The sequence below is a fragment of the Rutilus rutilus genome (genome assembly GCF_951802725.1).
Source record: "Rutilus rutilus genome assembly, chromosome: 10".
NCBI lineage: Eukaryota > Metazoa > Chordata > Actinopteri > Cypriniformes > Leuciscidae > Rutilus > Rutilus rutilus.
The window spans coordinates 42,147,974-42,163,477 of NC_140215.1; the positions used below are offsets into that span (position 1 = coordinate 42,147,974).

At 40.5% G+C, this 15,504-nt stretch overlaps 1 protein-coding gene across 2 annotated transcripts in view; it reads left to right on the forward strand.

Moving 5' to 3' along the window:
* kif5aa (kinesin family member 5A, a) overlaps nt 1-15,287 on the forward strand; it is a 41,795-nt gene extending 26,508 nt beyond the window's left edge. Inside the window, exons 17-29 of one of the 2 annotated variants that reach the window (XM_084422370.1) lie at nt 179-296; nt 3,588-3,646; nt 3,853-3,959; nt 4,064-4,165; nt 5,178-5,238; nt 7,173-7,244; nt 7,328-7,432; nt 9,131-9,347; nt 10,154-10,286; nt 10,375-10,439; nt 13,912-13,939; nt 14,067-14,154; nt 14,253-15,283. In XM_084422370.1, coding sequence (XP_084278496.1) covers nt 179-296; nt 3,588-3,646; nt 3,853-3,959; nt 4,064-4,165; nt 5,178-5,238; nt 7,173-7,244; nt 7,328-7,432; nt 9,131-9,347; nt 10,154-10,286; nt 10,375-10,439; nt 13,912-13,939; nt 14,067-14,145 — 1,146 coding nt within the window. In that variant the 3' untranslated portion in view covers nt 14,146-14,154; nt 14,253-15,283. Of the gene's footprint in view, nt 1-178; nt 297-3,587; nt 3,647-3,852; nt 3,960-4,063; nt 4,166-5,177; nt 5,239-7,151; nt 7,245-7,327; nt 7,433-9,130; nt 9,348-10,153; nt 10,287-10,374; nt 10,440-13,911; nt 13,940-14,066; nt 14,155-14,252 lie in introns of both variants that reach the window. The other variant, XM_084422369.1, reaches the window with a different exon arrangement.
* Nucleotides 15,288-15,504: the final 217 nt, after the last annotated feature.

Consider the following 15,504-nt stretch of genomic DNA (forward strand, 5'->3'; position numbering starts at 1 on the left):
TAAAGCAAGTTTGACTGGCTTCATTTTCATCAGGCCATCAATTTGCACACCATTACATGACATGAATCTTTCTGATGCTGGTAAATGGCGTGTGGTTTATGCTGGCCCAGATCTGCTGTGTGTTCTGTCTGTTGTTTTAACTCTGTGTCTCTGTGCCTGTGTGTGTGTCTGTGAGCAGCATGAGGCAAAGATTCGCTCTCTCACGGAGTACATGCAGAACGTGGAGCAAAAGAAGAGACAGCTGGAGGATAACTATGATGCTCTCAGTGAAGAGCTTTACATGATGCAGAACTCGGGTAAGATACAAACACAACCTTCAGGCTCTATGACAAATTGCCAGATTAGCAATATTTTCATAGATTTCCCAACTTCTAGACGTCTGACTGTCAGAACTCCTAGAGTTGTCTAGATACATCACCCTGTGTAGTGTAAGACGGATTCAGGATTAGGGCTGAACGATTTTGGAAAATAATCTAATTGCGATTTAGTTTTACCAATATTGCGATTGCGATTTAATATGCGATTATTTTTTAAGCTCTTTATCTTTTCTATTATTCAACAAAACCAAGCAATAAATCATTGTAAATTAGGGAAGGGAATCTTTAGGCACCTCATGAGCCGATACATTTTTTTCTTTAATTGATCTTATTAATACAACTTAAAATATTTAATTACATAATTATAAGTAGGCCTACTTATAATAATTACACATTAAAAAAACAAAATAATACAATTACATGTTAATAATTTTAACAAATATAGCTTCAAAACAAATAACAAAGAGGGGAAAAAAATATTACAAGCAATAAACAAAGAGTGCTTTCAGTATTTAAGAGTAGGCTGTCTGAACGTTTTCATCTCTTTTGAAATTATAAGATGTGGTTTGTCCTGTCTGTTTAATAACGTAAGATATAACTGACTGTGTCACATTAATTTCGCGTCATAAAAGCATTTTGAGATGCAAGTACATTTAACCACGTAGACGGAGTCGCTCACAGCCGCATGCTCAAACGCTCTTCGCAAAGCACGCTTGAGTATTTGAAATTGAAAGCAACTTCTGTCGTGATTTTCATATTTTTAATATATAAGCCAACTGCATTCCAAGACATGATGCCTTCGTAGAACATTTGTAAGTAAAATACCGGCGGGCGAGACCGCGCACTACAAAAGTACCATCACGCAGACCGCACGTAGGCTATCATATCTTGTGCAATGAAGCCCGCGAATGTCCTTGTAATTCGCTTCAACTTTTCCGAACTTTATTAAAGATTATTTCTCGTAAGGTTCGAGTGGTGTCGTGTGTGTGTGTGTGTGTGAGACAGGAATTAGAAGCAAGCAGAATACGGTTGTTTATAAAGCACACGCATCATCACATATCTGTGTTTAAAACTAAGCTCAGACATAAATCTGAAATTATCTTAATCGATACAGAATCGTTGGAGAGAATCTATAACACAATATCACATAAATTAAACATAAACTGTTATTTCCTGTAGCCAGGCCTATATGCGTAGCGTGCCAAGTTGGTGCTTCATCTGCAATAGCCTACAGACTGGTTTACTCTCGCGTGTCACGTGACCAGACTGTAATCGCAGCTTTGCGGTTAAAAAAATCGCATTTCATCATATCGCGATATTATCGCAAATGCAATTAATCGTTCAGCCCTATTCAGGATCCATGTGCAGATCTCTTTATTAAATGTAAAGCCAGAGGGAGAAGTCCAGAAGATGTTCATGGAGAACCAGAGAAGCAATAAACAACCCTAAAACGAAAGGGCTAATAGAGGATCCAGATAGGAAGGCAAGAGGTTCAACACCTCTTACAACACCTGGGCTGACAAGACTACGCAAAGAATAGTCCAATGTCAAATATCCATCTATCCATTCATTCTCCAAACCACATGTCCTCTGTAGGGTCACAGGGATGCTGGAACCAAACAGCTGATATATAATCCAGTGTTATTATCTATGAATCTAAAAAATGGTGATGATTAAGGTTTTATGTATTTCGATCATTTTAAATGTAGTGCTGTAATGTAGCATAGTAAATCATACTACTCTAAATTATATTTTGAGGGGGTTCAATGCAATATAATCCACAAGGGGCAACAAAAACTAGTGGCAACACTTGCTGTTGCTAATAAACGTAAAAAGCATTAAACCCTTATCTTGCTAATTAGGGCTGCCCATATGTCATTTTCATCTACAACTTACCCCAGCTCCTCTGGGGGATCCCAAGGCGTACCCATCCTAGATCTGCCTGCCACAGCCATATCACCCTGTAGCCCTAGACTGGCCACACACTGAAGCTAAGCAGGGCTCCACCGGGAGGCCTCATGACTAGATGCCCGAACCACCTCAACTGCCACCGTTCAATACAGAGGAACAGCAGCTCTAATCCAAATCTCTCCCGAATATGAGAGCTGTCTCTCAGGATCAGCCCACACACCCTGAAGAGAAAAATTATTTCAGACCATAGTTGACCATAAGTGAAGGTCAGAACATAGATTGACTGGTAAATCAAGAGCTTCGCCTTTAGGCACAGCTCCTGCTTCACCACGACATTCTGGTCCAACAACTGCATTACTGCCTTCACAGCACCAATCAACCTATCGTTCCAATGATCCGAACGACCCCCAATCGTAAACAAGACCCAAGATATTTGAACTCCTCCACTTGGGGCAGCAACTTACTCCCCACCCGACCCTCCTTGGATCCCCACCTTAACACGGTGGTGGAGTATGAGTGTGTCAGTGACCCTGGAAGAGGTTTTGTCCAGATGTTTAGCTCCTGGTTGGCTCGCCCTTGAAATTGGTAGAGGGAAATGGGGGCCCTCTCCTGGATGCAGGCCTGGGAGAGGATCGCTTAGATGGACATCTGGTGGCCAGGTTCTGGTCCATGAGACTCACTCGGGCTCATCTGAGGGAGCCTTCCCCTTTTGGGCATAGTACCTGCAAGGAAACGATTATGGTATCGGTGCAATATACAATGGGCGGCATTTACTTTGAAGATGATAACGATTACATGATTCTTTTGTGGTTGTTTATTTTCTTGCCCAGTTTTCAATGCAAAACTTGCACAAGCAAGTAATTAGTAGAAGATAAATGATAACAACTAAACATTGCTGTATGGACTGTTGGTCAAAATAAACACCACATGATTGGGGCTCGTTTTAATTTCCCACCTTAGGACTTATTTCTCTTTGTAGTAAAAAGAGGAACTCCAGCCAGGGTCGGGCCACCAAAAAAGGAGACTATCTCCAGGAAACAGGGACGATTGGTCTTATGGTCTTTCTGTCAATTATTCTGGCTGACTGTAAAGCTTTTAAAACTTTCAGTCTGCTTGACAAACCTTTCTTTATTCTTCTAAGACTAATTGAAATTCAACTACAAGCTACATTCACCAAAGTCAGAGATCTCTGAAGATCTGTGTGGATGTAGCATGCTATATCTTTTCTAAATGATTGGTCTTGTGGGTTTCCTTTATCAGAACTTCAAAGTTGCCAAAAATCCAAAAGACTGGAAAAAGAAGTTCAGATTCAGCTTCTGTACTGTTACAATAATGGTTCTGTATTTATGTTTATACCAGAGAGTAATGTGGCAGAACTGGATGGAGGAGAGAAGGCTGACAGAGAGGCTGAAGGGAAAGTAAGTCGGACATACATCGGTCTAGTATTTTACACATAAACAGTCCTGTGACTAGGGTAAGGAACACATACATATTATGATAAGAGATATGTTGTACGTGATGTGGTTATTATTAAAAATAGGTCTCATGGACACTAGGAGGGTGTGTGAAATGGTATTGTCACACGAGTCAGTGCAAATTTTTATTTGTGTGTGTGTTTGTGTAGAAGGCCGCTGTTCGCCCAGCTCTCCATGCAGAGTCTCGTCAGAAGCAGCTCAGCCACCTGCGGGATGAAATCAATGAGAAACAGCGACTCATTGACGACCTTACCGAGTCAGTCTCAGTTCCAGTGTCTTCTGATAGCCTTACACCTTGTAGTTGTTTAATCACTGAATGTTGTAAATGAGGTGCTGATGGTGTCATAACTTGTCTTGCAGTAAGAACCAGGCTCTAGAGCTGGAGCTGGCTCATGTGCGGTCCAGTTTCAGTAACCTGAAAATGCAGGACGACACCAAGAGCGCCTGCTTGGAGCAGCTGTCGTACGTTTTTTATACTATTGCACAAATACACTGAGATTGTTTGATCATGTTGTGATCAATGAGTGTTAAAGAGGGCCTATTCTGCAATTTCCATGTTTATCTGTCTTTAGTGTGTAATGTTGAGTTCTTCTCTATATCAGTGTTTCTGAACTCCTGAAACGCCTCCATTGTAGTCTTCAGTTTCTTTCGGGAACGAACACGTCACAATATTTCTCCAGAATAAAGGGGCGGGGCCTGGTTGAGTTAGTGTGTTAAACTGGCGGTTATGGTAAGAGCGGGACATTTCCCAAACACACTCGAAGCGCTCGACCAATCACAACGCACTGCTCCAGCCGACCAATCAGAGCACAGTGTGCTTTTCAGAAGGCGGGGCTTCATAGAGACAGGAAGTAAACAGAGCGTTACTGACAGACTGGGAAGAGAGGAACCACAACAATGGAGAATATGAGGAAAATAATCAACATTCAAGCAGGAAAACCTGTTCTAGTAGAGCCTGAAACCAACATCAAGACTTTGTACAAGAGCATGATAGGTCCTCTTTAAAGGTGCAGTGTGTGATTTTTAGCGGCATCTAGTGGTGAGATTTGCGAATTGCAACCGGTCAATAATTCGCGGCCTTTCCTTGAAATTTCAAACTCGAATGAGAGGCTACGGTGGCCGACGTAGGAAGCCGCGTCTTTTTCTGCTGCTTCTCATTCAAGTTAGTGATGAAACGCGCTCTGTAGCGCTGTCTGTTCGCTGTCGGCTACGGTAGAAACATGACGTCACGATATGGTGACCTTCATAGAAGGGGTGGCCGCGGTTATGTACATATAAATGACTCATTCTAAGGTAATAAAAACATAACGGTTCATTAAGTAAGGTCTTTATACACCACTGAAAACATAGTTATGGATCTTATATTGCATTTCTGTCAATAGATCCTCAGAAATATCACACATTGCACCTTTAAGGGATGCTAAGGTGTGCACTGACTGTTTAATGCGTGTTAAAGTTTGAGTTTTCTCATCAGCTTTCAGCAGGAGAGACACGAGCAGTCCAAGCAGGATCTTAGGGGCCTTGAGGAGACTGTTGTAAGTTTCTCATACACACTCTGGTTACACTTTATTTTGAGGTGTCTTTGTTACACTGTAATTATACATTTAAGTACTGAGTAATATTAAGTAGCTACATGTACTATAGGTTTGGTTTAGTTTAGGGTTAGTTGCAAGTAATTATACATGATTTATAGTTATGACTATAGTAACTACATGTAACAATGACTCATAAAATAAAGTGTTACCCAAACTCTTCCTCTTATTCTACAGTTCCTTCTTTTAAGTCATTCTCCCATCACAGTATACATTCACCTAAAGGATTATTAGGAACACCATACTAATACTGTGTTTGACCCCCTTTCGCCTTCAGAACTGCCTTAATTCTACGTGGCATTGATTCAACAAGGTGCTGAAAGCATTCTTTAGAAATGTTGGCCCATATTGATAGGATAGCATCTTGCAGTTGATGGAGATTTGTGGGATGCACATCCAGGGCACGAAGCTCCCGTTCCACCACATCCCAAAGATGCTCTATTGGGTTGATATCTGGTGACTGTGGGGGCCATTTTAGTACAGTGAACTCATTGTCATGTTCAAGAAACCAATTTGAAATGATTCGAGCTTTGTGACATGGTGCATTATCCTGCTGGAAGTAGCCATCAGAGGATGGGTACATGGTGGTCATAAAGGGATGGACATGGTCAGAAACAATGCTCAGGTAGGCCGTGGCATTTAAACGATACCCAATTGGCACTAAGGGGCCTAAAGTGTGCCAAGAAAACATCCCCCACACCATTACACCACCACCACCAGCCTGCACAGTGGTAACAAGGCATGATGGATCCATGTTCTCATTCTGTTTACACCAAATTCTGACTCTACCATCTGAATGTCTCAACAGAAATCGAGACTCATCAGACCAGGCAACATTTTTCCAGTCTTCAACTGTCCAATTTTGGTGAGCTCGTGCAAATTGTAGCCTCTTTTTCCTATTTGTAGTGGAGATGAGTGGTACCCGGTGGGGTCTTCTGCTGTTGTAGCCCATCCGCCTCAAGGTTGTGCGTGTTGTGGCTTCACAAATGCTTTGCTGTTATTTCAGTCAAAGTTGCTCTTCTATCAGCTTGAATCAGTCGGCCCATTCTCCTCTGACCTCTAGCAAAAACAAGGCATTTTCGCCCACAGGACTGCCGCATACTGGATGTTTTTCCCTTTTCACACCATTCTTTGTAAACCCTAGAAATGGTTGTGCGTGAAAATCCCAGTAACTGAGCAGATTGTGAAATACTCAGACCGGCCCGTCTGGCACCAACAACCATGTCACGCTCAAAATTGCTTAAATCACCTTTCTTTCCCATTCTGACATTCAGTTTGGAGTTCAGGAGATTGTCTTGACCAGGACCACACCCCTAAATGCATTGAAGCAACTGCCATGTGATTGGTTGATTAGATAATTGCATTAATGAGAAATTGAACAGGTGTTCCTAATAATCCTTTAGGTGAGTGTATATTATTTATAGATTTAATCAGAAGATACACATGCTAACCATTGGCATGATAAATAAATACACATTACTAAAACAACAGAAACACTTGATATTTTTCATATTTCATCTGTCAACACATCTGTCTCTTCACTGGTTTCCTGTTGACACTGGACTTCCAAATATCCATACGTGTTGTGTGCGTGAGCTCCCCCTGCTGCTCTGTCTGAGAGGATAACAACCTCAAACCAGCTCAGATCACATCATTTGTTGGAAAATGAATAGATCTTTAGTGGAGATCTGATAGAACTCTTGTAGTTGCGTTGCTGAAACAGGGCTTGAACATTCAGCATGTTTTCATCACATTGATTGTCAATCATCTTTAGGGCCATGTCTTGAAAATCAACGTGTTAATAACCAAAACTGATATTTCACTTTTTTTATCTACTTGTCTGTGGCCTCATATAGCAGCTTCTCTCTCTGTCTCAGGCTCGGGAACTCCAGACCCTCCACAACCTGCGCAAGCTGTTCGTTCAAGACCTCACGACTCGGGTTAAAAAAGTGAGTGCCGCATGTGAACATGGATATTTTGCTTAACAAATGTCCTCTGTTGTGTGTCTTTCTGACATGTTTTCCTCACACAGAGTACAGAAATTGGACCTGATGATAGTGGGGGGTCTAACACTCAGAAACAGAAGATTTCCTTTCTTGAAAACAACCTGGATCAGCTTACAAAGGTTCATAAACAGGTCAGGATGCACTTTCAGGATACAATACATTTCTGTAAATTAATTCTCAAGGTCCCGATATGAATATGTAAATACAGATGAATATGTAAAAATTTCTGTTGTGTAGAAAACAGCAGTTCAGAAAGCATCTGATCATAGTGATGCGGAGATAGTTGCAGCAGCTCTGCAATTTAGTCACGTCACGTTTACAGCACTTTATATAATAGACTGCTTAAAAGCAAGCAATTGTACAGTATTAAACATGAAAAAGCGTGTCAGCATCGCTTTCCGTACATACAGCTTTAGTTTCTACTATAAAGCGTCTCTCCAGTGTGTTCATGTTTTTACTCGCATCTGACCTCGACGGACTGAACAGAAGAAAGGAAGATTTACACCTCAGAGAAGGCGGAGCCTCAGAGACACACTATGACATCATCACCACGGACCAATGGCAGCTCAGAGGCTGTTCCGAACTCCAAACAAACTTAATTGTGGCCTGATTGACGTCACACCAGTTCGTTCTTTGATTTCGCTTGAAGTTTATCGGGACCTTTACATAAATTGCTGCATTCAAAGTGACAAGTGTACATAAGAATGGTTTTACCTTTTTTTTCTTCTTGTTTCATGAATGAGAAATTAAAACAAACAACAGTATTAAAACAATAACAAGTACACCTTTCCAGATGATTCATTCACTGTTTGATATATCCAGGCTTAAGTTCTAAAATAAAAAAATGTGATTTTTTTACTGTAAATAATACAAGTAATGTGAACAAGTAGTGCTTACCCAACAAACCATGATATTAAAAGGGACAGTTCACCCAAAAATTTTAAAATTCTGTCATCAATTACTCATCCTCATGTTGTTCCAAGCCCATAAGGCTTTCATTCATCTTCAGAACACAAATGAAGATATTTGTAATATTCTCTCATACATCATTTTTGTCCATCCATTGAAAGTACACAATCAAAATTTTGAAAGTTTCATAAAGATCAGTTTAATCTCAGGGTACGTTCACATGACAACGATATGCTAAAAACGGATACGTTTTTCCTTTGAGTTTTCTGCGCACATACGACACCATTGTCAAAACGATCCCCATTCGAATCCGTGAAAGCGACTAAAAGCGCTGTATTCTGCTGCCAGGCCAGTAGATGGCGATGAAACACTATAGACTGAACACGTAATACACGTGAGCATGATGTCATCGTCTCCAGAGATTCACGTTTGTGTTGTTTACACGGAGACCGTTTTTAAAAACTTGCACTTTGAAAAGTTCGCCTTTTTCAGGCACCCAAAACGCTGTTGTCGTGTAAACGAACGGCCAAAACGCATAAAATGTTTTACGTTTTTGGTTGAAAAAAGTCTTCTGAAGAGAAATGATTGCTTTATTCAGTTCACGTATAGCGCTTTTCACAATACACATCGTTTCAAAGCAGCTTTACAGAAAATGCCACATTACAATTTACAGTGATCTGTTATCAGAGGAAACTGTCTAAGTTATGTATTTCAGAAATGTACATATACAAATCACAGTTAGCTAAAAATGTATGCATTTAAACAATGTAATAATTTAAGGCAGAAACAATGAGCCCACTGAAGTAATTAATACTTGTTTATTTTTCAGTTTTGAGTACAAGCTCCTGCATTTCATGATGTTGTGTCCCTTTATTTATAATTTCTGCTAACACTAATTACTGGTGAATCTGTGTGTGCAGCTGGTACGTGATAACGCAGATCTGCGCTGTGAGCTTCCGAAGCTGGAGAAGCGTCTTCGTTCTACGGCTGAGCGGGTTCGGGCGCTGGAGACAGCACTGAAGGACGCGAAGCAGGGCGCCATGAACGACCGGCGCCGCTACCAGCAGGAGGTGGAGCGCATCCGGGACGCCATGCGCCTGCGCTATCCTCTACGCCGGCCCAACGCCGCTCAGATCGGTACTGCTCGCACTGCACAGTCATATATAATGATATGATAGGTGAGCAGTTAGGTACTCAAGGCTAGTGCTGTATGGTGAATAAGTCCCGGCTGAAGGGCGATGTTTGGCTCGACGCGAAGCGGAGTCAGCCGTGAGTTACTCACCTCACAGCGCTAGCCTCCAGTGCCTTATTGCTTTTAGAAAACGGTCACCTATCAATACAAATATTAAAGCCGAAAAATATGTATCGATGCAACTTTCATCAAGTAAAATTCTGGAAGTAAAGTAATGCCAAATGTTTTTATATATTTCAATTCAAAACATTTAACATTAAAAATACAACCTATAATATTCGACAGGATGTGCTGTGTTGAACTGGCTGTCGAATTTGAGCCGCTGAATTTGTGGAAGCGAAATAAAATGGACTGAAAATTGCCTGTCGAATTTTATAGGTTGTATTTTTAAACAGAATGAATATTTTGGAAGTGAAATCTGAAAGGTGAATTTTGTTGATTTTTTTAATTATGGAAATGTGTGTGAAATGATTTGAATTGAAATATTAACAGCTTAAATATTCAACCATGTTGAATTTCATGTTGTGGTTCCTGATGTTGTGGTTCCTGATGTTGTGGTTCCTGATGTTGTGGTTCCTCATGTTGTGGTTCCTCATGTTGTGGTTCCTGATGTTGTGGTTCCTCATGTTGTGGTTCCTGATGTTGTGGTTCCTCATGTTGTGGTTCCTGATGTTGTGGTTCCTGATGTTGTGGTTCCTGATGTTGTGGTTCCTCATTTTGTGGTTCCTCATGTTGTGTTTTGTTTTAACAGCTAAGCCAGTGAGACCCGGACACCACGTCTCGGCCACGTCCCCCACCAGCTTCTCCAGCACAGCACGCTCCAGCAAACCTGCCACGTCCTACAGCAACGCTCTGTTCCTGCAGGAGGAGAAGAAAACCAACCCGTGAGTGTGTGTGTGCTCTCGTCCAGGCCCTGTCTGTCTCTCGTCTTCTCCTCCTCTCCTCCTCTCATCTGTCCTCTGTTCGTTTCAGTGTTGGATACAGCACTGTGAGATCCATAGACATACTGAGCTCCTGTCCGCTCGACGTGGAGAACGGTAAGTGTGTGTGAGCTGTGACACCACTAAAACAACAACATTTATACACTGCCGCAGATGAACAGGGAAAATAAAGTTATAGATGTAAGGGGTCAACTCAATGCGTGTGCAGGTGTAGACCAGAGGTCAGCAACCTTTTGCCATTTTTAATTTGCCCCAGTTAAAGAAAATGTCCAACAGTGATAGCAGTGACTTGTTTAAAGAATAAAAGTGTCTTGAGGACTGTAACTAAACGCTGCAGGAAAGCGGCTCTCGAGGACCAGGAACGAGGAACCCTGATCAAAATAACACATCCATCTCTCTTTGGGCCCGTTCACACTAAAGGTCCTAATTCTCGTCAGAAATGTTCACATGTTAAAAAATAAATACAACCTCACGTTGTGTCAATCTCGTTTACACGCTGCCTCCGAAACGAAAAAAAAAACCCAGATTTTCTGCGTTTTTCGCAATTGTAGCAAGTATTTTGAGAGGTGTTTTGACAATTAACAGCCACCCAATGACGAATTGGAAAAAAAACTAATACAAAAGTTTCGGACTCGATAACTATAACAATAACAATAAAGATATAGTTCTAAAAAATTGTTCTCAATGTTGAAGAATAGCAGAGTTCACACCACAGCTATAACGATATAGAAAAACAATATTGTTGGAATCACTTTCAGAACGATTTTTTTAGAGATGCACCGATTACAATTTTCTAGGCCGATTCCGATTTTGGGTTTTTCATTGAGTTTGACCTGCCGATACCGATTTTAGCCGATTCCGATTTCATTTTTTCTAACCACTTTACAGCACACACAAATATTTATTTTCGATCTTTTCTTTAATAGAACATTTTACATTTTGCATAGAACATAGATCATTTTTTTAACAGATAATCGCTATAAAATAGAACTATATAAATTACTCCTGGTGTGGGAAATACACACACACACACACACACACATATATATATATATATATATATATATATATATATATATATAGCCTTGCAGTATAAAGATATTTCTATATTTCTATAATTTCTGGCTAGTTTATTAATTTTTTATAATCATAACCATACTTGCAACCAAAACTGAATAATGAAAACAAGTTTAAATGGGTAAATCTTCTACAAATATTTTTGAGTCTTCGTTTTCTTTTCTGACATACTGGAGTTCTTGTTAAAACACACTAGACATACTTATTCTGTGCATTTTGAGCACTTTTTGTGTGAATTCATTTTTAGTTTGTCCATCAAAAATGTGCTTTCACTTTAATTGAGCGCGAGCAGCGCTGCAAAAATAGACCCGCGCCGAAACCCCCGCTGCACTGCTGCTCACGCGACGCTCCTGCTTGACGCTCACGCGCTGCTCACATTTGCGGTGTGAAACGGCCGTAATTCACAAGGTTTCCTACATATCGCTACCAGACTCATCATCCGAGCATTAGCAGTCCCACTGGGGGTTTATCTCAGCTGGAGCTGAAGCTGTTTCCTCGAGCCCCTCCACTGCGGACAGCAAGACAAATACGCTTAACCTTATTATCTTAAAGATTTTATGGGCAAAGGAACTTGTGAAACTTTGCTGGGGCGATTTGAGGATTCTCCCAGCTAATCGTTGGCTACAGTTACGGCAGATTTGGCACAATTGAATTCAAGCAAAAACAACTAAAAACAGATGGGTTTGCATACTATAGACCCCTTTTCAGTTAGTAAACATGGTGACGTTTTTCTGTGGGCGGAGCTTAGGTGGAGGCAGAACGATTGCTCTGGCCGCTTCACTAACGCTAGTTAGCAAGTTTTGTTAGCTTGTTTTTTAACAATGACTGAAGAAAATCAGATTTTATCTTAATGTGTAAGGTCACTCACTGTCCAGGACCGCGATTGTTATTTGCAAAAGTTAATTTTAACGGACGGAACCAGATTGGCCGACCCGTACACACTCGATGATGGACGATCTGACAGGATTAACGATAGAGAAACTGAGCATAAAGAGAAACTGAGAGTGTTTAAATCTTTAGATGCCTGTAACTATATTTGCTGAATGGTCACGTACACGACTTGTGTGGTTCGATTCGCAGTTCTGCCTAGCCAGCGCCAAGGCCAGAAGACGACCATGTAAAGAGTGCCATTACAGTGCCATTTTAATTATGTGAATATTTTCTAGAAATAAAAATTCCAGATACAGAAAATTCCTTTTTGAACTTTATGTATTTGATTATTTTTTCTCACCAGGTTCTTCAGAAAGTCTAGTCACAATCAATCACAACAATGTACACAATCATAGATGATTCACAAATAATCACAATAGTTTAGAAAACAAAATTTCCAATTGGAGCCTGTACTCCGTCGATTCTGGCACCCAGCAACACAAGATGACATTTTAAGCTCATTATTATGTAGCCGAATCTGTGCTGGTTTGTATTGGCCGCCTCCAGTTTTCCCTTTGTTTGCCTCCAGCTAACGCTGTAACGTAATTGTGACGTCGGCGCAAAAAGGGTCTATACGCATTATATTAACATACGTCAAGGATGTTGGCGTTGGTTGGGGGGGGGGGCACGAGTGAAATTAGATGTAGGGGGGCACCTGTCCTAAAAGCTTGGAAACCTCTGGTCTAAAGAACCTTTTTCAACTATAAAGAGCCTTTTGTGCAATGGAAAGATTCCATGGATGTTAAAGGTTCTTCATGGATTGTGAATAAAGAACATTTATTTTTAAGAGCGGGTTACATTTTATTTCAATGGTCCACTTTATTAGACATTCTACTGACTATAAGTACATGTCAACTAACTCTCATTAGAGCATTAGTACTGTTAGGTTAGGGTTCAGGTTAGTAGAATAAGTTGACATGTAAATGCAAAGTTACTTATAGTCAGTAGAATATCTGTTGGGGAGCATCAGAAACCGGCAAGAAGGGCCGAGAGCCGTGGGAACAGAGCGAGTGTTAATGCACCACACCGGTCTCGAGTCCCACGGAGGAACTCCTGAAGGATAAAGGAGGAACTCCTGAAGGATAAAGGAGGAGTGACAGCAGTGAAGGACGAGAGAGGACCAGGCCTGGCACCTTATGTTGTGGTTTTGTTTTAGTTTATGTGACAGTCGTCCATGAGGGGCTGCCGCTTTACTTTAGTTTTGTTCTTTTTGTTTATTTTATTAATAGTTATGTTTACCGTTCGCCGGTTCCCGCCTCGTTCTTCCCGTATCAACAAACTACGTTACACAGATAATAAGCAGACAGTCTACTAATACTCTAATGTACTTGCAAAGTTACTTATAGTTAGTAGAATGTCTAAAGTGGACCACTGAAAGTGTAACTTAAGGGTGTAGATTAGTTTACCCAGAGATCCTGTTATTGTCAAGTCTTAACCCGGCCTCCAGGCTTCTGATGTTAAAGACTAGCAGGTTTAAAGGGCCAGAACCAGTTTATCTTAGACACGATGTTTTTGCTTGTAACAGTTGTAACCTTTTATTCTGTTCCTTTATGCTTTTCAGGAAATAGCACAGACATTAATGATAACAGGTAAGCAAACTCCTGTGCTTTAATGGGATGGATCGACTCAATTGCAGGTCTCAACAGAATACATTTTTGACTTTAAGTTCCAGTTTTCTTGTGTCTATGTTTTACGCTGACTGCTTCTGTGTTTCAGGAGTGATGTTCACTGTGGCAGTATGGCGGACGATGCTTCACGACTCTTCATCATGCAACAGGAGACCGCAGCCAGTTAATCATTTAATGTAAGCGAACACACACACACACACACACACACACACATATATAATGAGCTAAGAAGCGCATTTTCATCAGTTTTCAACTTTTGTCCCACTTTCTCCAGATATTCCAGTCGTCTGCATGCAGCCGTTCAGCCTTCGCCATGTTCTCCACAACCTTATTCCTAGACTTCTTGGCTCTGTACTGTCTTATATTGTATGAAATATTCCTCTATCGTTCATGCAGAGTCACATCATGTATCCCGTCTCGCGTATATCACTGTTGCATGTTTGTCTGTTTAGTAAGAAAACTCATAGGTTGTAAATGAACCCTCACATACAATAGATATTTGAATACACACATCTATATTGCTTGCATTATAATACAGAAGAGAACTAGAAATACCTTCCCTTTAGTCTTGCTGAGCCTTAAAGAAAGACGGTTCAATATTGTGAAGATTCACATAGAACAGTGTGTTTGTGTGTGTCATCGTGTAGATTTTGATAATATTATATTCAAGTACTGACTACCTCCAATTATGGGAAAAAAAACATTTTCAGTAAAATTTGATTTGCATTGTATTTGTTTTCACATCAAAATGATTTGGATGAAAATTGCTGTATGTCAAGAGAACATATCGTGGAGATTTACACTTCTGAAACGCTCCAAGTGCTTCAGGTATTCTGACAAATGCTCTGAACAATCACAGCTCTGATTTCTCTCGCAAAATCCTGATCAGCCAATCAGGAAGACAGAATGAAGCGTCTGTGTCTGTGTGATGTTTCCCGTGAGGTCCGATGAATGCGTGACTCCATTCCTTACACTTTTCTTACAATCCTCTTTCAGGATGTCTTCAGACTGATTCACTTGTATATTTAGCAAGACAATGAATGAGTGAGGCCGCAGAAACTGTATTATGATGAAGGTTTAATCATAGATTCAGTTGGCACTGAAATGCTTGCTTCTCACACTTCTTCCCCGATTCAAACCTCTGTCGTCACCATTAGAAGAGTAAATACTTCAGAAACCGATGAAGAGAGTTTGGGCAAAAGCTCAACTGATTTACTCAAGATATCTTTGTTGAAGGTTGTTTTATGTGATATATGTACAGTGAGCTAGTTTGCTGGAAGCTGATGCGAGAAATAAATGTAATTCAAAGAAAAATGTGATTCTTCGTTTTGTTCTGTTTGTTGTTGTTTTTCCATCTTGAAGAGGTGAGGTCTTTTCTTTAGGGCATTTGTCAACAACACAAACCAAATGCTAATTAGTAGAACTATGACATACCTTTTTTATTTATTTTTACCAGAGGTTGGTCCACTTGCACTTTTTATCATCACTTTGGAACTATTTTCACAAGTTTCACAAACTCAGCTGCT